General features: G+C 50.8%; 2 protein-coding genes across 5 annotated transcripts; both read left to right on the plus strand.

The window, feature by feature from the left end:
- The first annotated feature begins 4,379 nt into the window (after positions 1-4,379).
- Positions 4,380-14,324, plus strand: LOC128798847 (C-factor-like). Of its 2 annotated transcripts, XM_053962731.1 has the most exons (7): positions 4,380-4,609; positions 11,535-11,586; positions 11,868-12,055; positions 12,390-12,545; positions 13,072-13,132; positions 13,310-13,420; positions 13,563-14,324. In XM_053962731.1, the coding sequence occupies exons 1-7, from the start codon at positions 4,469-4,471 to the stop codon at positions 13,622-13,624; spliced, it is 771 nt and encodes a 256-aa protein (XP_053818706.1). In that variant the 5' UTR covers positions 4,380-4,468; the 3' UTR covers positions 13,625-14,324. The 2 variants fall into 2 exon arrangements, with proteins under 2 accessions (XP_053818706.1, XP_053818707.1); XM_053962732.1 differs by lacking the exon at positions 13,072-13,132 and having other exon boundaries at positions 4,385-4,609.
- Positions 14,325-17,397: 3,073 nt separating this feature from the next.
- Positions 17,398-21,345, plus strand: AURKAIP1 (aurora kinase A interacting protein 1). Of its 3 annotated transcripts, none has more exons than XM_053963008.1 (4): positions 17,398-17,546; positions 17,979-18,067; positions 19,068-19,510; positions 20,518-21,345. In XM_053963008.1, exons 2-4 carry the CDS (start codon positions 18,016-18,018, stop codon positions 20,623-20,625), a joined length of 603 nt encoding a protein of 200 aa, XP_053818983.1. In that variant the 5' UTR covers positions 17,398-17,546; positions 17,979-18,015; the 3' UTR covers positions 20,626-21,345. The 3 variants fall into 3 exon arrangements, with proteins under 3 accessions (XP_053818983.1, XP_053818984.1, XP_053818982.1); XM_053963009.1 differs by lacking the exon at positions 17,398-17,546 and adding an exon at positions 17,608-17,860; XM_053963007.1 differs by lacking the exon at positions 17,398-17,546 and having other exon boundaries at positions 17,609-18,067.
- The last annotated feature ends 1,135 nt before the right edge of the window (positions 21,346-22,480 follow it).

Genomic DNA, 22,480 nt, shown 5'->3' on the forward strand with positions numbered 1-22,480 from the left:
TGGGGCTGCTCCCTGGGGGAATTGTCACTGCTGAGCCCCCAAAGCTGCTCCCTGGGGGGATTCCTGCTGGTGAGCTCTCAGCCTGCTGGGGCAGCTCTGAAGGGAGCCTCTCAAGCTGCTGGGGCAGCTTCCCAAGGGAATTCCTGCCAGTGAGCCCTGCTGGGGCTGCTTCCCAAGGGAATGCCCACCAGGGCTGCTTTCTGAGGGATTTCCCTCCAGCACCCCGGGCACAGTTGGTGAGATGGGGCTGCTTCCCTCCAGAATTCCCTCTGGCACCACTGGCAAACCAGGGCTGCTTCCCTCGGAATTCCCTCTGCCAGCAGAGCTCGTTCCCCGCGGCTTGTGCAGGGTTAATCTGGCTGGTGAACCCCCCCTGGCTCGAGGCAGCAGTTTGTGCTCATCCATGAATCCAAAGGAAAGGCTGACAGGGTGGGAAGTGATGTCAGGACACCCTGTGCCGGGGTGTCACTGTCACCCTCACCCTTGGAGCTCCTGTCCTGCTCCAGGATTTCCATCCCTGTCACAGTGCAGTGTTTGGGGCTTCCAGTCCTGCAGGCAGCCCATCCTTGGAATGCTGAGCCCGGCAGTTCTTCCCTGTGGGACTGGAAAGCTCCTCATCCCCCTGGGAGTGCTTTGGTGCTAACAATGCCCTCTTTTCATGCTGGCTCGGTGATGTTGTACAGGTGGGAGGTGACTTTTTTTTTTTTTTTTAGACCCATTGCCTATATTAGGTTCTCTGTGTATATATATTTTGCAGTGTTACAGTACAGTATGGGAAAATGGCCTTCCTAGCCTTTACACTTTACCCACAATGTAAATAAGCATTTGTTTAATACAGGTGAAGATATCTACGGAAAATTCAAAACTTGAATTCTATCAACAACAAAAAAAGAAAAAAAAAAAAAGACTTGTGTAGAAAATTCTGATAAATGTGAAAGTATTTAGCTCTGTGCATTGAGAGTAGTATATTTTTATCTGTGCAATGCTGTGTGCAGGCCACCAGCTCAGAAGACATTTCCTATATATCCATTTGAAGTGGTTGAAAATTCTTTACTCAGGATCTTTGACACTCTGAAGAATTCATAGTTTGTCAGTCTGCATGCTTGATGAACAGAGCATTTAAAAACCAATTAGCAGAGCCCCACAGCCCAGTACTATCAGTTCTAGTGGTATATCTGAGCTGTTACTCTCATGCTCCCTAATTTCATTAAAGTATTTGATTTTCTATTACATTCCCTTGAGTTTCTTATGAGCTACACCACTTGTGCCTACTCACAAGGAAGGAAACTGGTGCAAAATGAAGAGATTTTTAAACTGTAGTAGATGCAAGACTTGGAATTCAATCCCCTTACCCTTAAAGGCAGGAGTTTTGGGCACCAAGCATAAAATCCCCCATTCCACAAAGATTTGAGGTGGAAAGTGCATTTCTCTGACTTCAGGAGTAGCTGGCAGGTCCCAGCTGAGTTTCCTGAGCTGTGTTTGCTCTGGGCCTCCTCACCTGGGCAAGGAGGAGGAGCTGGGCCTGAGGAGAATCCCATCCCTTGGGCTTTGTGCCACTTCTTGGGGGGTGAAAGTGTTGGGGTGGCTGAACGTCTGTGCTGGGTTTGCTGGGACATTTGGGGGTGAAAATGTTGGGGTGGCTGAACATCTGTGCTGGGTTTGCTGGGACATTTGGGGGTGAAAATGTTGGGGTGAGTTTGCTGGGACATTTGGGGGTGAAAATGTTGGGGTGAGTTTGCTGGGACATTTGAGGATGAAAATGTTGGGGTGAGTTTGCTGGGACATTTGAGGATGAAAATGTTGGGGTGAGTTTGCTGGGACATTTGAGGATGAAAATGTTGGGGTGAGTTTGCTGGGACATTTGGGGTGAAAATGTTGGGGTGGGTTTGCTGGGACATTTGAGGATGAAAATGTTGGGGTGAGTTTGCTGGGACATTTGAGGATGAAAATGTTGGGGTGAGTTTGCTGGGACATTTGGGGTGAAAATGTTGGGGTGGGTTTGCTGGGACATTTGGGGTGAAAATGTTGGGGTGGGTTTGCTGGGACATTTGGGGTGAAAATGTTGGGGTGGGTTTGCTGGGACATTTGAGGATGAAAATGTTGGGGTGAGTTTGCTGGGACATTTGGGGTGAAAATGTTGGGGTGGGTTTGCTGGGACATTTGGGGTGAAAGTGTTGGGGTGGCTGAACATCTGTGCTGGGTTTGCTGGGACACTGAAGAAGTCAGTGCTGCTGCTGAGCAGGGCAGGGTCCCGTGGCTGGAGCTGGCAGAAGTTCACCTGAAATAAAAAGCCCCACATGCACCTGTGTGTGTAAACAGCTCTGAGCCCTTCAGGTGAGTTATGGCTCTGTTTTCTCCACCTCTGGTGACTCCAGCGTGGCTCTCAGTGATCAGAACCTCCCTCAGGTTGGTCCCTGATCTGTTCTGGTGTTCACCTGCAATTCCTCCTGCTCTGGGATGTTCTGCTTGGAAGGGACAGCACTGAAACCTGACTGGTAGAAAACAGGCTTGGCCAGGTACTGATCCACATTCCTCTGATAAATCCCACCTGCTCTTCCCTCAGTAAAACCTCCTGCCTGCTCTGGCCACCCACCCAGGCTTTATGTTTTCCCTAAAAATGGCTCACCCAGCTGTAAATTCACTCTGTCAGAGCTGCAGTTTTGTCAGCAGAGGCTCGGCCACCAAAGCTTTCCCAGCTGAGAGCCCAGAGGATTTCCCAGAGGCTGCCAATCCCTGCTGTGCAAAATTCCAGCTGTGCCATCATCCCAAGCACAAAGGTCACTAAGCAGTTTTAGGCTTGATGGGGATTTAAAAAAAAAAAAAAAAGCTTTTCCAAGCCCACCAGAGCAGTGGTAATGCACAAAGGAAATGGTTCTGAAATGTGGGCAGGATGGTGATGGATGAAATTAAAGCACCTGGGAAAGGGGAGTGTGGCTGTTTGTGAGACAGAAGTTGCTGGAATGGAGCTTTATTTGGAAGTAAAGAGAAAAACAGGTATCAATCTCCAGGGCAGCCTTGCTGCTGGCTTCCTGCCACAGCTGCTGTGTGCACAGGGCTGAGCTTTTCCCCCAGCCTGAGGGAACAGGAATCCAGGCTCTTCCAGAAGCCCCTGGTCAGCTTTGCTCACAGCCAGCACTGTCTGAGGTAGGAGAAATGTCTGGAAGGATTTTTGTCATCTTCATCTCCCCCGGGAATGTGATGTAACATCAAACCTGAGCTATGCAGCAGCAATACTTAAATATAAATAAATCCTGTACATTTTTGGAGCTGTTGCAGGTATTTAGAATTAAACCAACAAAGGGGAAACGAGGCAGACACAGCAGCTGTTTGAGGCTTTTCCACAGAATTTTTCAAAATTACCAAATCTTTGTTCTTCAGTTTCCCAAGTTCAAGGGCAGAGTCTGTCCTTAACCTCTAGAAGGATGAAAATATTTTAAAAGTGTAGTGATCTTTTATAAAAGAAAAGAGCAATATTATGCTTACAGAGCCTTTAAACCTCCATCTCCCAGTTTCTGCACGAGTGTGCAGATGAGTAATAAAGAGGTTATTGATCTGGGAAGGCACACGGGACAGGGTGAGGATGAGCTGAGGGCAGGATCCTGTGGTGATTTCCAGGACCAGGTCACCCACAGTGAGGAAGGGACAGAAATGTGGTGCCTGGCACACCCTAAAAAGCCTCGGCAGGAATGTGAGGAGTTCCAGAAATGGGGATTCATTCCTTCCTCCCTCTGCTTCATCCCCCGTTCAAGAGCTGAATCCTTTCCTTCTGCCCACTCCTGCCTGCCGGGGGGAGCGAGTTCACCCTTGTCCGGTTCTGCGGGGCCGATAATGAGGGGCAGAGGGCTCAGGGGCTGCTCTGCCACACGCAGGGCTCTGAAGTGGAGCAGGGTTTGGGCACCCGCCGGGAGCGGGATGGGCTCGGGTCCTTGTGGGAGGGGGGAAAAGCCAATTCCCGTTCCCCGGGCCGCTCTCTCCCTGGAACCGTGAGGGGGAAAAGCCAATTCCCGTTCCCCTGGCCGCTCTCTCCCGGAGCCGGGAGGGAAAAGCCAATTCCCCTTCCCCGGGCCGCTCTCTCCCGGATCCGGGAGGGAAAAGCCAATTCCCCTTTCCCTGGTCGCTCTCTCCCGGATCTGCGAGGGAAAAGCCAATTCCCGTTCCCCGGGCTGCTCTCTCCCGGAGCCGGGAGGGAAAAGCCAATTCCCGTTCCCCGGGCCGCTCTCTCCCTGCCCCGGATCCGGGAGGGAAAAGCCAATTCCCGTTCCCCGGGCCGCTCTCTCCCTGCCCCGGATCCGGGAGGGAAAAGCCAATTCCCGTTCCCCGGGCCGCTCTCTCCCTGCCCCGGAGCCGGGCGGGGGAGGCGCCGCGGCGGGGGCGGGCCCGGGGCGGCGGGGCCGGCTCCGCACCGCGCAGGTTGAGAACCGCGTGGGCTTAAGAAGCGCCGGGAGCGGAGCGGAGCGGGCCAGGCAGCATGGCCCAGCCGCGCTGCCGCTCCGTGCTCATCACCGGCTGCAGCCGCGGCATCGGGCTGGGGCTGGTGCGGGGGCTCGCAGCCGCCAGCCCCTCCCCGGATTTGGTCTTTGCGACCTGCCGGTACCCCGAGAAGGCGCAGGTAAGCGGGGCGGCGGCGCCGGGGGTCCCCGGAGTGGGGTAAAGGGGTCGGGAGGGAGGAGAAGGCACTTTGGAAGAGCGGAACATCTCGAGCATCCCTGTGCCGGCAGCGAGAGCCCGGGCTGGGATGGAGCCGGGACGGAGCTCCCGGGCTGGGATGGAGTCGGGACGGAGCTCCCGGGATAGGATGGAGCCGGGACGGAGCTCCCGGGCTGGGATGGAGCCGGGACGGAGCTCCCGGGCTGGGATGGAGCCGGGACGGAGCTCCCGGGCTGGGATGGAGCCGGGACGGAGCTCCCGGGATAGGATGGAGCCGGGACGGAGCTCCCGGGCTGGGACGAAGCCGGGACGGAGCTCCCGGGCTGGGACGGAGCCGGGACGGAGCTCCCATCCGGGGCAGGAGCCGATACCGGGCAGCTCTCCGGGGCTGGAGCTGGGGTTTACCGATGACGGGGAGCGTTCCCGGGAGGAGGAGAGCGTGCGGGACACGGCCAGGCAGCTGCAGCATCTCCAACGCTCCTGCCACCCCCCTCCTTTCATCCCCGAGTTTCTCGCTGGATTTGCTGCTGGAGATGTCTGTCCTGTCCTTATCCAGATCTGCACGACCCGGAGCCCTGCAGGGGCAGCCCATCATCCCTCAGAAACCTTTCCCGTGGGAGCAACCCGCCACAGCTTTCCTTCTCTCTCTCTCCACGCGTGTCTGTGTCCCCAGCAGGAGCCGTGTGCCCTGCCTGCCTCCTTTTCCCTGCTGCACTTGCAACAAGTGAGAAAGCCCAGATGAGCAATGAATTAAAGACTTCTCTTAGCTCCCCTCTCTGCTGGGCAGGGCTCAGAGTTCCTGCTGGAAACAGGAGTTTTTGATACCTGCAGCTCGTGGATCCACTTGGTGCCCTCTCTCTCCCATTGCAGCCCAAGTCCCTGCTGCTGCAGCATTTCTGGGACTCCTACAGACTTCTATAGGAGCCTTTTAAATTCAAATTTCACAGACAAAATTTCGCACACCTCTCAAACTTTTGGGGGGCAAATGGCTGGGGGTGATCAGTGACTCTGTGACCAGCAGCGTCACCTGTTGTACGTGCGGGCTGATCTCGGCTCTCCTCGGTGAGGGGCGATTTGGGCAGCACAGAAACTCCCACAGGAACCCATCCCCCTGCTCCTCCCGGAGCTGCGGGAAGCCGAGCCCTCAGCCCTGCCACTGCCCCGAACCCCTCCGGAATGGCCCAGGCATTTGGAAGGAGAATTGATACCCACAGCCCCATTCCTGCATCTCCCCTGTCTCCAGCAAGGCAAAAGGTAAATTCCAGAGGGAAACAGAGCCCCTGTGTCCGTTCCTTCTGGGGGATTTGGTTCCTTTCACACAGATTGTGATCACACCGTCCTAGCAATAAACCAAATGCAGCAACTCTGTTTACTGCTTAGCTACAAAAAAAAAAAAAAAAAAAAAAGCAAAACAAACAAAAAAAAACTCTAAAAGGTGGTGCTCAGGATGTGGGACAGGGTTGGCCAGGTAACAGCTGCAGGTCCTTATGAAACTGAAGGGAAAGATCTTCATTTTTAAAAAAAGTCTCCAGCACAAAGGTACATTTAGGGTATTTCTGAATGAAAGTGCAGAGAAACAGCCCAGCAAGGCTGGGATCAGGTGCACAGCTCCCTTTCAGGGCTGCTGCTCCCTGTGGCTCCCCCCGAGCCCCTCCTGGCAGCACCTGAGCAGAAATGCACTCCATTCTGTTCTCTTTTAACTGCTGTTACCCGAGCTGGCACCGCTCCCAGCCCTATTTCCTACGAACGATTGCACAAGAGCCGGGTGTAGCAGTGGCACAGGAAAGCAGCAGAGACATCTGACCTGTGCTAGATCAAAATCTCCCTGCGTGGTTGTTTGTCCTAAAGCTGCTTCAGCCACTGCTGAGGGAGGTTTTTTTCTCTTTTTCACCAACTGGCCCCTGTGTTTTTTCATCATAATAGTCTCGGATCCATTACATGGAGAAGTGAAATGGTTCCTTCAGCAGGAAGAGCTTCCTAGGAAACATTACACGGGCAAATCTCAGCACAAATCATCACTTTGGGTTTGGGTTTTTTGGGTTGTTTTGTTTTGTTTTGTTTTGTTTTTGTGTGTGGCCAGTATTTAAAAATCTGGAGCAAAAGGGCTGTAAACCTGCACAGGAAGATGAAACAGCCTTCAGACAGTGCAATGTGTCTGGGAAGAGTCTGGGTCACTCCTTGCTGGTGGGAGAAACCTGGAAAGCCTCTGGCAGGGTGTCTCCTGTAGGCAGGAAACTGGCCAGGAGCCACATTCCAGCAACCCCACTGGGGATCCTGCCGGCCACATGGGGTGCATCCTGAGCTTTCTTTATTTGTTAGGGGGGCAGGTTTTGTCCTTGGTGGATCAGGGTGGGTTTTTGTTCTTTGTAAGGACCTCTAGGCCATGTGCTGTGCTTTGGCAGGACATCAATAGAAACCTCTGCAGTCAGCTGAAAGCAGATTTCTAACAGATGGGTTTGGATACTCCACAAGGAAGAGAAATCCTTACTAAAGGTATTGTAGTGGTTTCACCAGCATTATCTGCCCCATCTGCAATGCACGGAGCTGGCACAAAACTTTCTGACCCTCTCAGGGTGTTCCCACTGGTCCTTGGGGCTGGCAGAGGGCAAGAACAGACCTGCTCCAGCCTCCAGCACTGGGAATCTCGGTCATGGCAGCACCAAATTCAGCTGCTGCTCTCAAAGCTTGGCTCCAGCCTGGCAGTGCTGCTGAGTGTGGCAGGAAAGGCAAAGGTTCCGTGATTTTCTTGTCGTTTTTATTATTTTTTTTCTTTCTTTCTCAGAGAGGAGCCTTTGCTGCCACTGCATTTCCAGTCAGATTTTGAACACTCAGAGTTTAGGCTCATCTTGAACTCCCAGAGTTTGGGTTCCTGCTCTCCAGGGATTGGCACTGCAGGCTCAGCTTGGGGCACGTGAAATGGGCTTGGCCCATCTCAGATCTGTTTGTGGGCTGTGAAATTGAGGGAATTTTTCTTTCTCTGCACACCCGGGTCAGTGCTTTTTCTCTTGGCAGCAATTCAGGTGGTCTAATTTTGGTTTTTCCCCTTGGCTTTTTGTTGCCCACACAAAAAATCCTCCTTGGTACAAGTGAATTGTCCCCCACTTCCTCTCCTGCATGAGAGGATGAACCTGGAGAACGGCAACTTTGGACAGTTCCTATAAATTCTGCTCTCCTCTGGTTTGGCAGAGCAGCATTTTCCCGTGGCAGAATGGAGATGGGCAGAGCTTAAATGAAAAGGCTTTTAAAAAATAATCCAATTTTTAGAGGAAAAGTGATTAAATATGCTTAGCTGCTGGCAAACACAGTTCCACATTGGGCAAGAATCTCTCAGCAGAGTGATGACTGAATATTTTGGAGCCCTCCAAACAGTGGACAGAGAAGAGCCCCTAAGGACCTGCTTTTCCAAAGATGCTGGGGAATTCTGACTCTGCTTTCCTCTCTTCACCGGGAAAAGCAGCACATCTCCTGTAACTCCCTAACCTTGGGGTAATGCGGAACAGCTGCAGGCTTTTGCATGTGAGTCTGTGCTGGCAGAAGTTGTGAAAACTCGAGCTCTGGGGCTGAGGAGCTCCTAGGTGGCCTCCCCAGAACATTTGCCTAACAAATGGGCTGCAGATCACACGATAACGCGCAGCAGGCCCGCAGGCAGCCAGATAACCACTGCCCCTCCTGGAAAAGCATCATCGGAGACTCCTCCAGCCGCGCTCTGATCCCAGTCTGCCTTTTCTTGGGCTGCTCCAGCGCTGACAGTGGGAGCAGCTACAAATCTCCTAGGAAATAATCCTGATGTCCTGTTTTTGCTCTCCAGATGGGCACAACCCCAGTGCTGTCGTTACCAGGGAGCCAGCACAAGCTGGAATTCTCCCCACACTCCTCTTTTCCTTCTTTGCTCCTTCCTCCCCCCATCCTGCTTTCCCATAAAAGAGAAAACTCTGCCCTAAAGGACTGCGCTTAAAAACGGTGCAGCCCCTGGGGTGCCCTGTGTGATGGGAGAAGGAGGAGGTGGCCGTGGGGTGAATAAATAAAATTAAAAGTGCCCAGAGCTGTGGGATGTGCACGGGAGCATCTCCCGCTCCTCCTGCTCTCCCCAAGCCCCAGCGCGTTCCCAGGTGAACAAATCCCTCACTGCTCGAGTCCTCTGCAGAGCTCTGGGAAGCTTCCAGGGCTAAATGCGAAGTTTCCCTTGCTCTGAAGCAGATTGGGTTACAAGCTGTGCCCGTTCCCTTGTCAGCCTGTCTCTGTCAGGTTTGGGGCTTGTTTTCCCCTTTAACACGTATTTTAGCCATGTGCTTTGCAACTGGGAAGAGCAGCTGAGGGATCTGTGCACCAGATATATCAGGCAAAGGGGGCATTTCTGAATATATATCAGGCAGAGGGGGCATTCTTGAAGTCTTTCTAATTTTGGGTTATTGCAGAGTCGTTTTATTTGATTTTATTTTTTTTCTGGAAGTGTTTTACACTTCCTACAGCAGCGAGGTCTGGTTTTTTCTGGAGTCAGAGAGGGCTGTGGGTCAGGGCAGTGCTGTGGAAGCTGTTCCAGGGCTGAACGCTGAGCTGGCTGTACACTGTGATACTGAAAAGCTGTCTCAAAGGGACGCAGAAAAATGGGATACACCTCTGGCTTTGTCCCGAGTGCAAGCAGGATGAGGTGAAGGATACCCAAGCACCTTTAATCTGCCCGCAGGCTGTGTTTGTTTGGCTTGATTGCTTCCAACTGGCTGAATGGGGCCAGGCCCTTTCCAAGAGCTGTAACTGAAGTGGATAATGCTTTCATAAAGAAGGCAAAGTAAATCTTGCTAAATGACAAAGACAACAAAACATTCCTGGTTGAAATCTAGCAATAAATACCCTGCGTGCTGAGGAGTCTGCCTCTGGAGCCCTGAGTGCCAGAGGATCTTGTTTGAATCAGAATAGGCTGACTCTTTGTTAATCGTAATTAAAAATCAGCAAGCAGGAAACAACAGATGCTAATCAGAGTTTAATTCTCGTCTTGGACTGCCCACGAGTTGATTCTCAGGGGTGATTGTTCAGGTGCAGAGCAGTTCTACAGCTACTATGCTAAATAAACACAGTGCTAGGGAGCTGTGTTGTGGCTTTTTGTTGGGTTTTGTTTGTCTTGTTTGTTTTTAAATTATCTGTCACAGCACACTAATTAAAAATGCTTTAGCTGGGATATGTTGGCTGTACCTACGTGTCTCAGTCCTCCTTTTCTCATTTTCCTTCTAGTCACAGGAGGGGGAAAATAGGCTTTCCTGCAACTTTTAGATGTTCTAACTGGATTTTTCAGCTTATATCAGGTGTAACATTCTCGAAGACCAAAGCTGTCTAGATCAGCTTTGTGCCTGGGAGCTGCTTCTCAGAAATTTAAACCCCTGAAGTGGGAGTCACTTGTTAACTAAGTAATTAACTGGAAAACCCATTGAATTTTAAACCTAATTTGCATGCAGCTATTGTAATTTCATGCTATGTACTGGAGAATGCTTCAGTTCTTAATTGAAAATATTGCTTGCTCACTTCAGAAGCCTCTCAATGCCTGCTGCTACTCAGAGCAGCTCCTGCCTTTCAGCAGGAGCTTTCTGTCAGAGAGTAAAGCATATAAATAAATGAACTATAAATAAATGGACAAACCTGGAGAAGGCAGAGCACTCCTGGAGTTTATTATGCTCTGAGTGATACTGTCAAACTGAAATCCAGTGACAATCCAAAGGCACAGAATTCCTGCAGGCCTTGACACAGCAGAGCTATCGCATCAATAAACAAGACAGTGTGTTCTGGGCCTTTAATTTATGGAAATCTGTCCCACCAAGCCCTGTCCAAAGCAAGGAATGTCTTCTGGTTTTGTGCTTCTGACTTGTTTTTCCTTCCCACTCCCCTTAATAGCCTTAACTGCAGTTGTAGATTGGCCTCGGTGGGAGAACAAATCTCCCAAACAAGCCTGGAGAGAACCCTGCAGGCTCTGATGTGAGATAAAAGATGTGATCCATTATGGTTTGTCAGAGGACACCGAGTCCCGAAAGTGTCTCCAAGGGGCAGAGAAGGATTCTTTCCAAACCTGCCCTCCTGACCCCTATTCCCAAAGGGCTCCCAAAGAAAGGGATTTGCTGGGGCTGGAATGTTTGGCCAGGTTGCTGTGTCTCCTGAACATGACTGGGGATATGGAATCCATCTGTTGTCTTTGGCCACGCTTCCCACTTGGCTTCATGGCACAGAAACCTGAGTATTCCAGCTGGGCCCATAAATCCAATTTGGACACACTCTGTGCAGCCGGAACAGCGCAGAGCACGGATTTCTGCAGGAGCACCAGCCCGCCGTGCTGACAGGCAGATGAGTGAGCTCCAGCAGGGAGGGAGTTGTTCTCCTGGACAGTGGCTGTGCCTCAGACTGATTTCTTGGTGGGCTTCACCTCCACTTACAAGAATTGACGCTAACGAGGCTGCTGGGGAAACGAAATTCCCATGGGGAAACTGCTGGGGAAATTTTCCTGCAAACAGGAATTTCAAATGGCTTTTTAAAAGCACTCATGTCCAGCACTAGCTGAGCTTCAGGAGAATTTCCCTTTTCTTACAGAACTGGGGAGGCACTGGATTTTTACTGGAATGCTGAGAACTGAGCACTAAAACTGAGAAATATCCCACTAAAAATCCAGCACGCTGGAGTCTGGACTAAGCAGGGGAAGAGTCCAATTTCCTGATCTGCCTCTTAGGAAAGCTGCTCAGCAGGCTGGAAAACAAAGGAGAATCTCTGCCTTCAGTCCAATCATGAAAATATTTCAGTTGCAATTCTGGAGGTGCAGAATTCAAAGTGATTCATGTAATAGCCATGGAGATATACATATATATATATATATATATATATATATATAAAATAAAAATAATTCTTCTTCCTAGGAACTGCAGCAGCTTAGCAAGCAATACAGCAACATCAAGCTCCTGCAACTGGGTGAGTAAAGGGCTTTACTTCTGGAATTTCTTCAGCTTAGGTGAGTGCATCTTAAAAAAATTGGTCTCCTGAGTGATCAGTAGCTGGACACGATCTCCAGCAGCTGAAAACCATCTTAAGATGACACTGGGGAAATGTAATTCAGTAAAATCTGTGCATTTTCACCTGTGTGCTGCCCAAACGTCCCCACTGAGCCTCAGCTTTGGTGTGGCACGGGTTGTCTCGTGCCAGGCACACCCTGCACTGCTCACACTGGGGCTCTTCCTGCCTCCTCTGTGCAGATGTGGTCTGTGAGAACAGCATCAAGAAAGTGGTCAAGGAAGTGGAAGAAATTGTGGGAGACAAAGGGCTGAACTGCCTCATCAACAACGCTGGCATCAACGTGCTCGCCTCGCTGGAGGAGGTCACAGCCGAGACCATGCTCACCATTTATGAAACCAACACCGTTGCCCAGCTGATGGTCACCAAGGTGAGGACTGGCAGGGATGGGCTTCATCTGGGGCTTTTCCACAAGAGAGCTGGGCTTGCCCAGGTATTCATCCCCTTGGAGCTGCACAGAGACAGCTCTGACGGGGACCTGCCTGTCTGGAGCTGCTGTCTGTGCACCTGGTGTGGGGTCACTTCGTGGCAGGTGGGGACAGCAGGTGGGCAGAGGAGGCTGCTGGAGGAAAGTCTCCTCTGGCCACTGGGTCAGAGGAGCCATCACCACGCTGTGCTGGTGGCACAGAGCTCTGCTGGGATTCCTGCTTTGAAGGAGGGAATGATCCAAATGGCCAAATGAAAGCAAACTCTGGTTTTCACAGGCGTTCCTCCCGCTGCTGAGGAAGGCAGCACAGCTGGGCACTGGCATGGGCTGTCACAGAGCTGCCATCATCAACATGTCCTCCCTGGCTGCCTCCATGCAGCTCGTCCAGGCCAATGAGATGTTCCTCAAGGTCTATCCCTACAGGATAGCAAAGGTTTGTGGGCTGCCCTGGGCTGTGCTCCCTGGCTGAGGGCAGGTAGAGACCGTGCTGACCGTAGGAAGGGGTGCAGCACCTCTGTGGACACAAAAAGTGTTCTTGTTCTTCACGTGGGTGGGAATGGGAGCTGTGGAACACTGTACCTGGAGCAGCCTCTGGAGAACAGGCTCCCCAAATCCCTGCTCTGATACAAATCCCGGGGGATTTGGCATTCAGGGAAGAGCTGATGCCATCGAGGGTGGGTTCCATCAGCTGTGTTCCAAGAGAGCAGGCAGGAAACTCAGCAAAAGGTGTGCTGACCTGTACGTGGTGATGTCACTTAGTGACAGGTGGGATTTTTAGCTTTCTCACGCCCAGAGATTGAGTTTGTACAGATAGTCAGGATCACACATACAGTTTCTCCTACACCACCTACTCATAAGCTGTTAAACGCTTGTTTTCCCTGTTCAGAAGTAAATGAATGTTTGTGTAGTGATTAGTGCAGAAAAACACAGTCCTTATGTCAATATTATTCTCCTCACAGCTCCCGAGGTGTTTCAAATGCTACTTTATCTTCCATTACAATTCAGTTTCGTTTTTGGGCAGTAAGTTTGTGGTGGTAGAGCTCTCAGAGTTCCCAGAAAGTCTGGATGAGTTACTGAGAGCCTCTTCCTGCCCCTTGCTGTGCCGGCAGGGTGGAAGGGAGGTGCCCGCCGGCTGGGCTTGAGGAGGTGCTCGAGGCTCATCAACAGCACATTAATTGGTGGTTTCCACTCCTGCAGACCGCACTGAACATGATCACCCGGTGTCTGGCTGCAGACCTGAAATCAGACGGAATTCTCTGCATTTCCTTGCACCCAGGCTGGCTTCAAACAGACATGGGTGGAAACATGGTGAGTGCCAGCGCTGGAAATGTGACCCCCGTGTGCTGTGACACACAAAAATACATCCCCTGCATTCCAGAGCGTCCTTAAATGCATTTAATTCTCTTCTGCAGGATATTCCCAGTATTGACCTAAGCTTGATTCATTCCAGGCTCCCATGCAGGTGCAGGAGGCTATCCCAGGTATTCTCTCTGTTCTGGACCGTCTCGGTGAAAAGGAAAATGGTTCTTTCCTGGACTGGCAAGGGGAAACTCTGCCGTGGTAGAAGTGCACAGAACTCTCAAGGAACAGCTCGTCAGTCACAATTGAACCTTGCCACTCCTGTCTGTGTCTCTAGGGGGTTTTTTTTTACACGCTTGTTGAAATAGCCAGTCTGCCACTCAGCCTCTCTCTAGGTGTATTTGGAAAGCAAAGTGGCTGAGTCTTTCACTTGGTGTTGCTACTGCTCTGCTCTAACGCTTCCTGCAAACACTACTGTGCTCTCGGTGATGGGCATCTCCTGGAGCCCTCTGAAATGGATTCAAACCTGCACGTTAAATCCAGGGGCTGCTGCTTCCTTTCCACTTCCAAACCGAAAGTGGCTTCTGGCTCTTAGCAGAATGAAATTACCTGACCTCAGAGTAAGGCCAGAGTAGGCTGTCAGGTTCCAGTATGCTCAGTTACTTCCAGGAAAAAAACTTTGATTTCCTTTGTTCCTAACTGAGCCAAGGCTGAAATTGCCCAGCTCTGAACCAAGGGAATTTGGTACTTCTGTGAATTCCGTGGCAAACTCTGAGTGTGCCCAGGTTGCCAGTGTACACCAGGCACTTGCTTTGCTCCCAGTGGGTGACTAACAGCCTGATACGGGGGTGGGAATGTTGTTTTGTACATAAACTTCTGAAATGTCTTCAATAAAGTCTTGATTAAACAAACAGTCTGTTTAGCGAACTGTTTACTTCATTTAATTTCTCCTCCATAGGTTTGTCTTTCCTGACAAGGGAACTTTACTCTTAATTTTCAGGAAGAAACTCTAAGCCACGTTAACCTTTCAGGGTAGTTGGGTTTGACACAGTGGGGTGTTACCCAAACCAGAGCCAGACCCTTGTTCTGGTCTGAAATACTACAAGCAGCTGGTGAATAAATCTCTTGTGCTCTGGCTGAGGTAGGTACAAAAGCAAAAAGCTCTTTGAAGTCTGGGACTGGCTTCAACATCCCTCCCTCATGCCAGCTGATTAGGCACTTTCATGCTGTGCCAAGATGGTGGGTTCCTGCGCCGAGAAGAGGAGACAAACAACAGCCAGGAAAGGGGAGAGGACAGGTGTGGCTGTCCCTGGACAGCGGCCACCGACACCAGCCCCCAGATACAGACAGGGGAGGTGGCAGGGAGAGGTGTCTGTGTGCCTTCCCTGAGCCCTGCATCAACAGGGACAGGCTCACTGTCACAGCATCACAGAATCCTTCAGACAACCACAGAACCCGTCACAGCATCACAGAACCCTTCACAGAACCCTTCAGACAACCACAGAACCCTTCACAGAACCCTTCAGACAACCACAGAACCCTTCACAGAACCCTTCACAGCATCACAGAACCCTTCACAGAACCCTTCAGAGAATCACAGAACCCTTCACAGAACCACAGAACCCGTCACAGCATCACAGAATCCTTCAGACAACCACAGAACCCGTCACAGCATCACAGAACCCTTCACAGAACCCGTCACAGCATCACAGAACCCTTCAGACAATCACAGAACCCTTCACAGCATCACAGAACCCTTCACAGAACCCTTCAGACAGCCACAGAACCCTTCACAGAACCCGTCACAGCATCACAGAACCCTTCACAGAACCCTTCAGAGAATCACAGAACCCTTCACAGAACCCTTCACAGCATCACAGAACCCTTCACAGAACCCTTCAGAGAATCACAGAACCCTTCACAGAACCCTTCAGACAACCACAGAACCCTTCACAGCATCACAGAATCCTTCACAGAACCCGTCACAGCATCACAGAACCCTTCACAGAACCCGTCACAGCATCACAGAATCCTTCAGACAACAACAGAACCCGTCACAGCATCACAGAACCCTTCACAGAACCCTTCAGACAACCACAGAACCCTTCACAGAACCCTTCACAGCATCACAGAACCCTTCACAGAACCCTTCAGAGAATCACAGAACCCTTCACAGAACCCGTCACAGCATCACAGAACCCTTCAGACAACCACAGAACCCGTCACAGCATCACAGAACCCTTCAGACAACCACAGAACCCGTCACAGCATCACAGAACCCTTCAGACAATCACAGAACCCTTCACAGCATCACAGAACCCTTCACAGAACCCTTCAGAGAATCACAGAACCCTTCACAGAACCCGTCACAGCATCACAGAACCCTTCACAGAACCCTTCACAGCATCACAGAACCCTTCACAGAACCCTTCAGAGAATCACAGAACCCTTCACAGAACCCGTCACAGCATCACAGAACCCTTCACAGAACCCGTCACAGCATCACAGAACCCTTCAGACAACCACAGAACCCTTCAGAGAATCACAGAACCCTCCAGAGAATCACAGAACCCTTCACATAATCACAGAACCCTTCACAGAATCATTCAGAGAATCACAGAACCCTTCAGAGAACCACAGAATCCTTCAGAGAATAACAGAATCCTTCACAGAATCCTTTACAGCCTCACAGAACCCTTCGCAGCATCACAGAATCCTTCAGAGAATCACAAAACCCTTCACAGAATCCTTCACAGCATCACAGAATCCTCCCGAGAATCACAAAATCCTTCACAGAATCACAGAATCTTTCAGAGAATCACAGGGGGCCATGAGGGACCATGAAGGGCCACAGAGGCCCATGAGGGGCCGAGCCTGGCACCTTGAGGAACCTGAACGGCTGTGAGGGACCATGAAGGGCCATAAAGGGCCGTGAGGGACCATGAAGTGCCAGAGGCCCGTGAGGGGCCATGTAGGGCCATAAAGGGCCGTGAGGGACCATGAAGGGCCACAGAGGCCTGTGAGGAACCATGAAGGGCCACAGAGGCCCATGAGGGGCCGAGCCTGGCACCTCGAGGAGCCCTGAACGGCCGTGAGGGACCATGAAGGGCCATAAAGGGCTATGAGGGACCATGAAGGGCCATAGAGGCCCGTGAGGGACCATGAAGGGCCATAAAGGGCCGTGAGGGACCATGAAGGGCCATAGAGGCCCGTGAGGGACCATGAAGGCCCATAAAGGGCCGTGAGAAACCATGAAGTGCCACAGAGGCCCGTGAGGGGCCGAGCCTGGCATCTCGAGCAGCCCTGAACGGCCGTGAGGGACCATGAAGTGCCACAGAGGCCCATGAGGGACCATGAAGTGCCACAGAGGCCCATGAGGGACCATGAAGGGCCATAAAGGGCCGTGAGGGACCATGAAGGGCCACAGAGGCCCGTGAGGGGCCAAGCCCGGCACCTCGAGCAGCCCTGAACGGCCGTGAGGGACCATGAAGTGCCAGAGGCCCGTGAGGGACCATGAAGGGCCATAAAGGGCCGTGAGGGACCATGAAGTGCCACAGAGGCCCTTGAGGGACCATGAAGGGCCATAAAGGCCCGTGAGGGACCATGAAGTGCCACAGAGGCCCATGAGGGACCATGAAGTGCCACAGAGGCCCATGAGGGGCTGAGCCCGGCCCCTCAAGCAGCCCTGAACGGTCGTGAGGGACCATGAAGGCCTATAAAGGGCCGTGAGGGACCATGAAGGGCCACAGAGGCCCGTGAGGGACCATGAAGGGTCACAGAGGCCCGTGAGGGACCATGAAGGCCCATAAAGGGCCGTGAGGGACCATGAAGGGCCACAGAGGCCCGTGAGGGACCATGAAGTGCCACAGAGGCCCGTGAGGGGCCAAGCCCGGCACCTCGAGCAGCCCTGAACGGCCGTGAGGGACCATGAAGTGCCACAGAGGCCCGTGAGGGGCCGAGCCTGGCATCTCGAGCAGCCCTGAACGGCCGTGAGGGACCATGAAGGGCCACAGAGGCCCGTGAGGGGCCGAGCCCGGCCCCTCGAGCAGCCCTGAACGGCCGTGAGGGGCCATTACCGGCGCGCGCCGGCAGGGCGCGCTGCGGGCGGCCGGAAGTTCCGGTGGCGGCGGGGCCGGTGGGTGATGGCGGCGGTGGCGGCGGGGCCGTGAGGGGAGGGCGAGAGCGGCGGCTCGGGGGCTCCGGGCGGACCCCGCCCGGGGCGGGGCAGCGCCGGCAGGGCCCCGAGGGCTGAGGGGAAGGAGGCGGCCACTCGGTGACGGCCCGTTCTCTGGCCGCGCGGCTGCTCCTCCCGGCCTTAGGGAGCAGCAGGGCTGTGCCAGGGAGCTCGGCTGGAGTTGCCGTGTTTTTAAAGTTAAAACAGCCGAAGCTTTAGTAATAAATCGCCTCCGGGGCTCAGCTGCCCCTGTGCTTGACCCCCACAGACTGAGGGTAAAACCAGGAGGATGTTTAGGGTCTCAGCCTGTCTTTCGGGGATGTGGGGCTGAATACGCAAGGTTTTTTAAAGCTGCATGATTTCATTACTGAATAAATGTTCTTATTTGAACAGTCATTGCTGGCTCTGCCAGTGAACAAAGAGAAACAAAATGTTAATATCAAGGCTGAGTTCCCAGTTACTGAAGGCTTCGAGAATTGCAGGTAAATTGGTATTGTGTGACCAAGTTTTCTGTTTGTTTGGGTTTATTTTCCTGGGGTAATTGGGCTCCTAGAGGGTTCTTTTCTGCCAAGCAGTGCAGGAGAGAGGAGGCTGGTGTTGAGTCAGTGGTTGTCAAATGTTTTAATATTTCTGATTTATTATGTAAGTATGGTGTGGCTTTTGTTTAACATCTTTTAACCTCAGGAGAAGATTCCTTAGCAGCAGAGAGGTTTGATACAGGAAACACTTCCTTACCATCCCAAATTGATTTTCCATCAGAAAACACAAGAACATTCCTCTAAATGGAATCATGGAAGGGTTTGGGTTGGATGGGACCTTAAGGACCATGGAATTCCAAACTCCTGCCGTGGACAGGGGACACCTCCCAGTGAAGGGGAACCTTAAAGACCATGGAATTCCAAATGCCTACTGGGCAGGGACACCTCCCACTGAAGGGGAACCTTAAAGTCCATGGAATTCCAACCCCTTCACCTCCCAGTGAAGGGGAACCTTAAAGACCATGGAATTCCAACCCCTTCACCTCCCAGTGAAGGGGAACCTTAAAGACCACGGAATTCCAACCCCTTCACCTCCCACTGAAGGGGAACCTTAAAGACCACGGAATTCCAACCCCTTCACCTCCCACTGAAGGGGAACCTTAAAGACCATGGAATTCCAACCCCTTCACCTCCCACTGAAGGGGAACCTTAAAGACCATGGAATTCCAACCCCTTCACCTCCCACTGAAGGGGAACCTCCACCCTGCTCTGCCTGGATGATTTGGGCAGCTTACCCAGTGAAGTATAATATATTTTTAACATGACAGCACTGTAGTTAAAAGTGAAAATTGAAAATCCTTCCTTGCTTTTCTGCTGTCGAAACAACTTTTGTGTTTCCCTTTATTAGCCTGCTCTGGCCAGAGCTCTCTGGCGGTGTGAGAGCTGGGCAGAGCTTTTCTCTGGAAAATTCTGCCTTTTTAAGTGCAACCCCTTTCTCCCAAAGGCCACCTCTTGCCCAGGTCAGTGTCGTCCTTCCTCTGCTGCCGCTCTCCGTGCGCACGCTACAGCACCCAGCCCCCCAACACCAGCGGGGCCCAGCCCCAGCAGTGGCACACGCTGGACCCTGAGCTGGAGGAGATCCTCATTCCCAGGAAACTCTCCATCAGCCCCTTGGAGAGCTGGCTGACAGTGAGGTACTCCCTCCCCAAAGCTGAGGGGGCTCAGGAAGAAGCCAGCCATGAAAGCCCGCAGCCCTCTGAGTGTCCCCCTGCTGCTGGGACAGGGGATGTGGAGGAAGGAGGGGGAGCTCTGGGTGACAAAGTGCAGTGCAGGAACGTGCTGAAGATCCGCAGGAGGAAGATGAACAGGCACAAGTACAAGAAGCTGCTCAAGAGGAGGAAGTTCATCCGCAGGAGGATAAAGGAGGGGCGCAAGAGGAAGCGTCAGGTGAGCTCAGGGGAGGGGGAGTTCCCTGACAGAAATGTGCCCACACATCAAACCAGCCTCTGCGTAGGTGCTGGTGATGGATTTAAGTGGATTTAGGGAAAAAGGAGCTTGAATGAATTCAGCTTTTAGCCTGAAGCTGTGCCAGGGGAGGGTCAGGTTGGGCACCAGCAGGAATTTCTCCATGGAAACGGTGTCCAGGCATTGGAACTGCCCAGGGAGGTTTGGAGTCCCCATCCCTGGAGGTGTCCAAGGAATTCCTGGATGTGGGGACAGGGTGAGCATCAGTCACAGCTGCACTCAGTGATCTCAGAGATCTTCCCCAGCCTCAGTGACTCTGTGATTCCAAACATAAATGTGACCATTGCTGGGCTTAATTTTTCTTCCAGTTTACAAATGTGTGTGATTAATGGAGATGAGTGTAGTATTTGTGTGAAGGAGGAATTCATGTGTCTGCCCTGGATCAGGGAGACTGCTTTAATCTTAATTTCTCCCCTGTCTTGCCAACATCCTCAAGTGCTTCTTATTCTATTTTTTTTTTTAATATAGAAGCCTTTTATTTCCTTTAATAGAAGGGGTGAGGGAAGATATGGGGGTTTGTTCAAGCTGGGGATGTTCTCCTTCAGCACTGCCTTTCTTGGGATATAATTTAGTTAATTCTTTAGGAATTCTCACCTTGCCCAGATGCAAATTAGAGTTAATTTTAATTCCACTGCTTCAGATTTGCAGTGAACTCTGAAAGGTTAAATCCTCTTATTTTCCGTACCATTTCTTTGTCCACCTTCTCAGTTTTCCTTGCACAGGACTTGTAAAATGATACTGCCAAAATCCCTGTGCATTTTAATGTCTTCTGATATATTTTCTGCCATAAAATTCAATATTTTGACACTTAAAACCTTTGTTTCCTTTGTGTGTGTTACACCTACACTGTCCTTGGGACACTGGGCAGTGGCTGTTGCTTCTAAGCTGTGTTACCATTTTTTTTTCTTTTTTTCTTTTCCCTATTTTAGATAAAATTTGAGAAAGATTTGGAGCGCATCTGGAAAAAAGCTGGCTTGAAAAGTGCTCCTGCAGGGTGGCAAACCCCCAAGATCTACCTGAGGAGTTCCAAGCGATAAAAAAAAAAACCACCTATCACAAATTTTAACCTGCAATTGTAATTAAAAAAAAAATATTTAAGTATGTCAATGACATTTAACCTTTTTCTGATTGTGATGAAAATAGTAGGAAGGAGTTTTCCAAGGACAAACTGGCAGCTTTTCCTCCCCAGAGGAGAGGTGTGAGCTTTTTTTTCTGCTGTCCTGTGGTCATTGCTGAATTTCTGAAGTCCCTCTTTGAGATGAGACTGAACCTAAGAAAAATCAGCTGTGGGAGATGGGATCAGTGGAAGAATTCCTGTTGTTTATATGGCACAAACCTTTGGGAAAGTTCTTTTCTAAGCTGCTTTCTTTCACAGCCTTACTGCAGAAAGGTTGGGGTTTTTTCCTAAGAGTTGTGGTGGGGTGGGAATTGGATCAGAATTCCAGGGAATTTACCTGCAGGAGCTGTTGTTGTCTCTTATGTGGAGCCTTGGTGTGCCTTGGGCACATTTATTTTTGTGTTCTATTTTGTGCTAATAAAAAATGGTTATTTTTTTTGTCTTTGACTGACCCCTGTCATGTAGAACATCCAGATATTGGTCAAAGTAAAAGCTCAGAGTTAATTATTCATTAACTACAAAAACTTTTTGTGCCTGAGAAAAGCCTGATAAAATCAGCTGTTTTTGCATGGTTGAAGAGAGTTGTGAAAGCTGTGAAAAATACAGGTGTTTAAAATAAACCCTGACAGAGGACTTTTTATCTGGGTTCTGCTTTGGGTTCTGCTTTTTTTTGGGGGGGGGGTTGAGGCAGTTCTGGGTGGTTTAGTGTGATTTAACTTTTGTATTTTGGCAAAGAGATGGTGTGGGCTGATGGGGAAAAGAATGAGCTGGGAAACTCCCTGAAAATGATTCCATTTTTTTTCTGCTAGGAGAGAATAAACTGAAAGGGAGGAAAATAATCTGTGGAAATCATTGCTACACAAGGTGCACTTTAGGACATCCTGAGCCACAGCTTCTCTGGGTCTTACCAACCCCTCACAGGCAAGAATTCCTTCCTAACATCTTCAATCTCTCAGGATTTGTGTTTTCCATGTGGAAAAAACTCTGTTTTACAAGGCACTAATCAGGTTTCACCCCCCCAGGGCTGTGTCAACTTCAATGTTCTTGACCACAGGATGGAATTTGAATCTCACTTTACTGAACAGAGAGGTGGAAAATGCCCCTGATTTTCTGTAGAGGGAGCACGAGTCCAGGATATACTCACAAGGAGCTGCTCTTCCTCTCCAAAATATCTGCATCCCACTGAATCTGCACACTTAACAAAGCTTTATGTGCATGTGTAGCTGTGGTAACAAAAAAAAAAATAAAAAGCTGCAAACAGGAAAGCTTTGACTTAAAATTCCCCAAATAGTGAAGATTTCCATTATTAGTTCTGAGAGGAAATGGTTGAAAACCAGACAAATTCATGGTGTTCATTACAGAGCTTGGACATAACTGGTGAGGTATTTTTATGTCACTCATTGGGCTGGAAAGATCCCTAAAAATTGGAATATAAATCTAACGTCTGTCATTTTTCCCTGATTTTGGATCCTATGCAGGCAACAAGCTCAGCTCAACAGAAGAAATTCAGGAGTTTTCTCTCAGTGGTCAGGTTTGGCTGGAATGAGTTGGCTCTAAAATAGGAAATCAGCTGAGTTGGAGGGGATGAAAACTCTGAATTTTATTTCTCTGAACCAAATCCCACTGCAAATATGGAGGGTGTTGCCCCATTTTGGAAAGCTCAGAGCCCAGCAATGTGGTGCCAGTGGCAAAAATACCATTTCTTTTTAATGTTAGCAATTAATAGTTCCTGGCAAAAAGGATTTTGGCTAACCTGGAGAGCAATGATTCTTACC

This window comes from Vidua chalybeata, chromosome 22, assembly GCF_026979565.1.
Source record: "Vidua chalybeata isolate OUT-0048 chromosome 22, bVidCha1 merged haplotype, whole genome shotgun sequence".
Taxonomy (NCBI): Eukaryota; Metazoa; Chordata; class Aves; order Passeriformes; family Viduidae; genus Vidua; species Vidua chalybeata.

Excerpts from the sequence above, each read along its gene's own strand:
- AURKAIP1 (XM_053963008.1), top strand. The coding sequence starts at position 18,016 with ATGTTAATATCAAGGCTGAGTTCCCAGTTACTGAAGGCTTCGAGAATT. Across the intron at positions 18,068-19,067 it reads GAAGGCTTCGAGAATTGCAG|GCCACCTCTTGCCCAGGTCA; the intron begins GTAAATTGGTAT and ends TTTCTCCCAAAG. Across the intron at positions 19,511-20,517 it reads GGCGCAAGAGGAAGCGTCAG|ATAAAATTTGAGAAAGATTT; the intron begins GTGAGCTCAGGG and ends TCCCTATTTTAG.
- LOC128798847 (XM_053962731.1), top strand. The coding sequence starts at position 4,469 with ATGGCCCAGCCGCGCTGCCGCTCCGTGCTCATCACCGGCTGCAGCCGC. Across the intron at positions 12,546-13,071 it reads ATCCCTACAGGATAGCAAAG|CTCCCGAGGTGTTTCAAATG; the intron begins GTTTGTGGGCTG and ends TTCTCCTCACAG. Across the intron at positions 13,421-13,562 it reads CAGACATGGGTGGAAACATG|GCTCCCATGCAGGTGCAGGA; the intron begins GTGAGTGCCAGC and ends GATTCATTCCAG.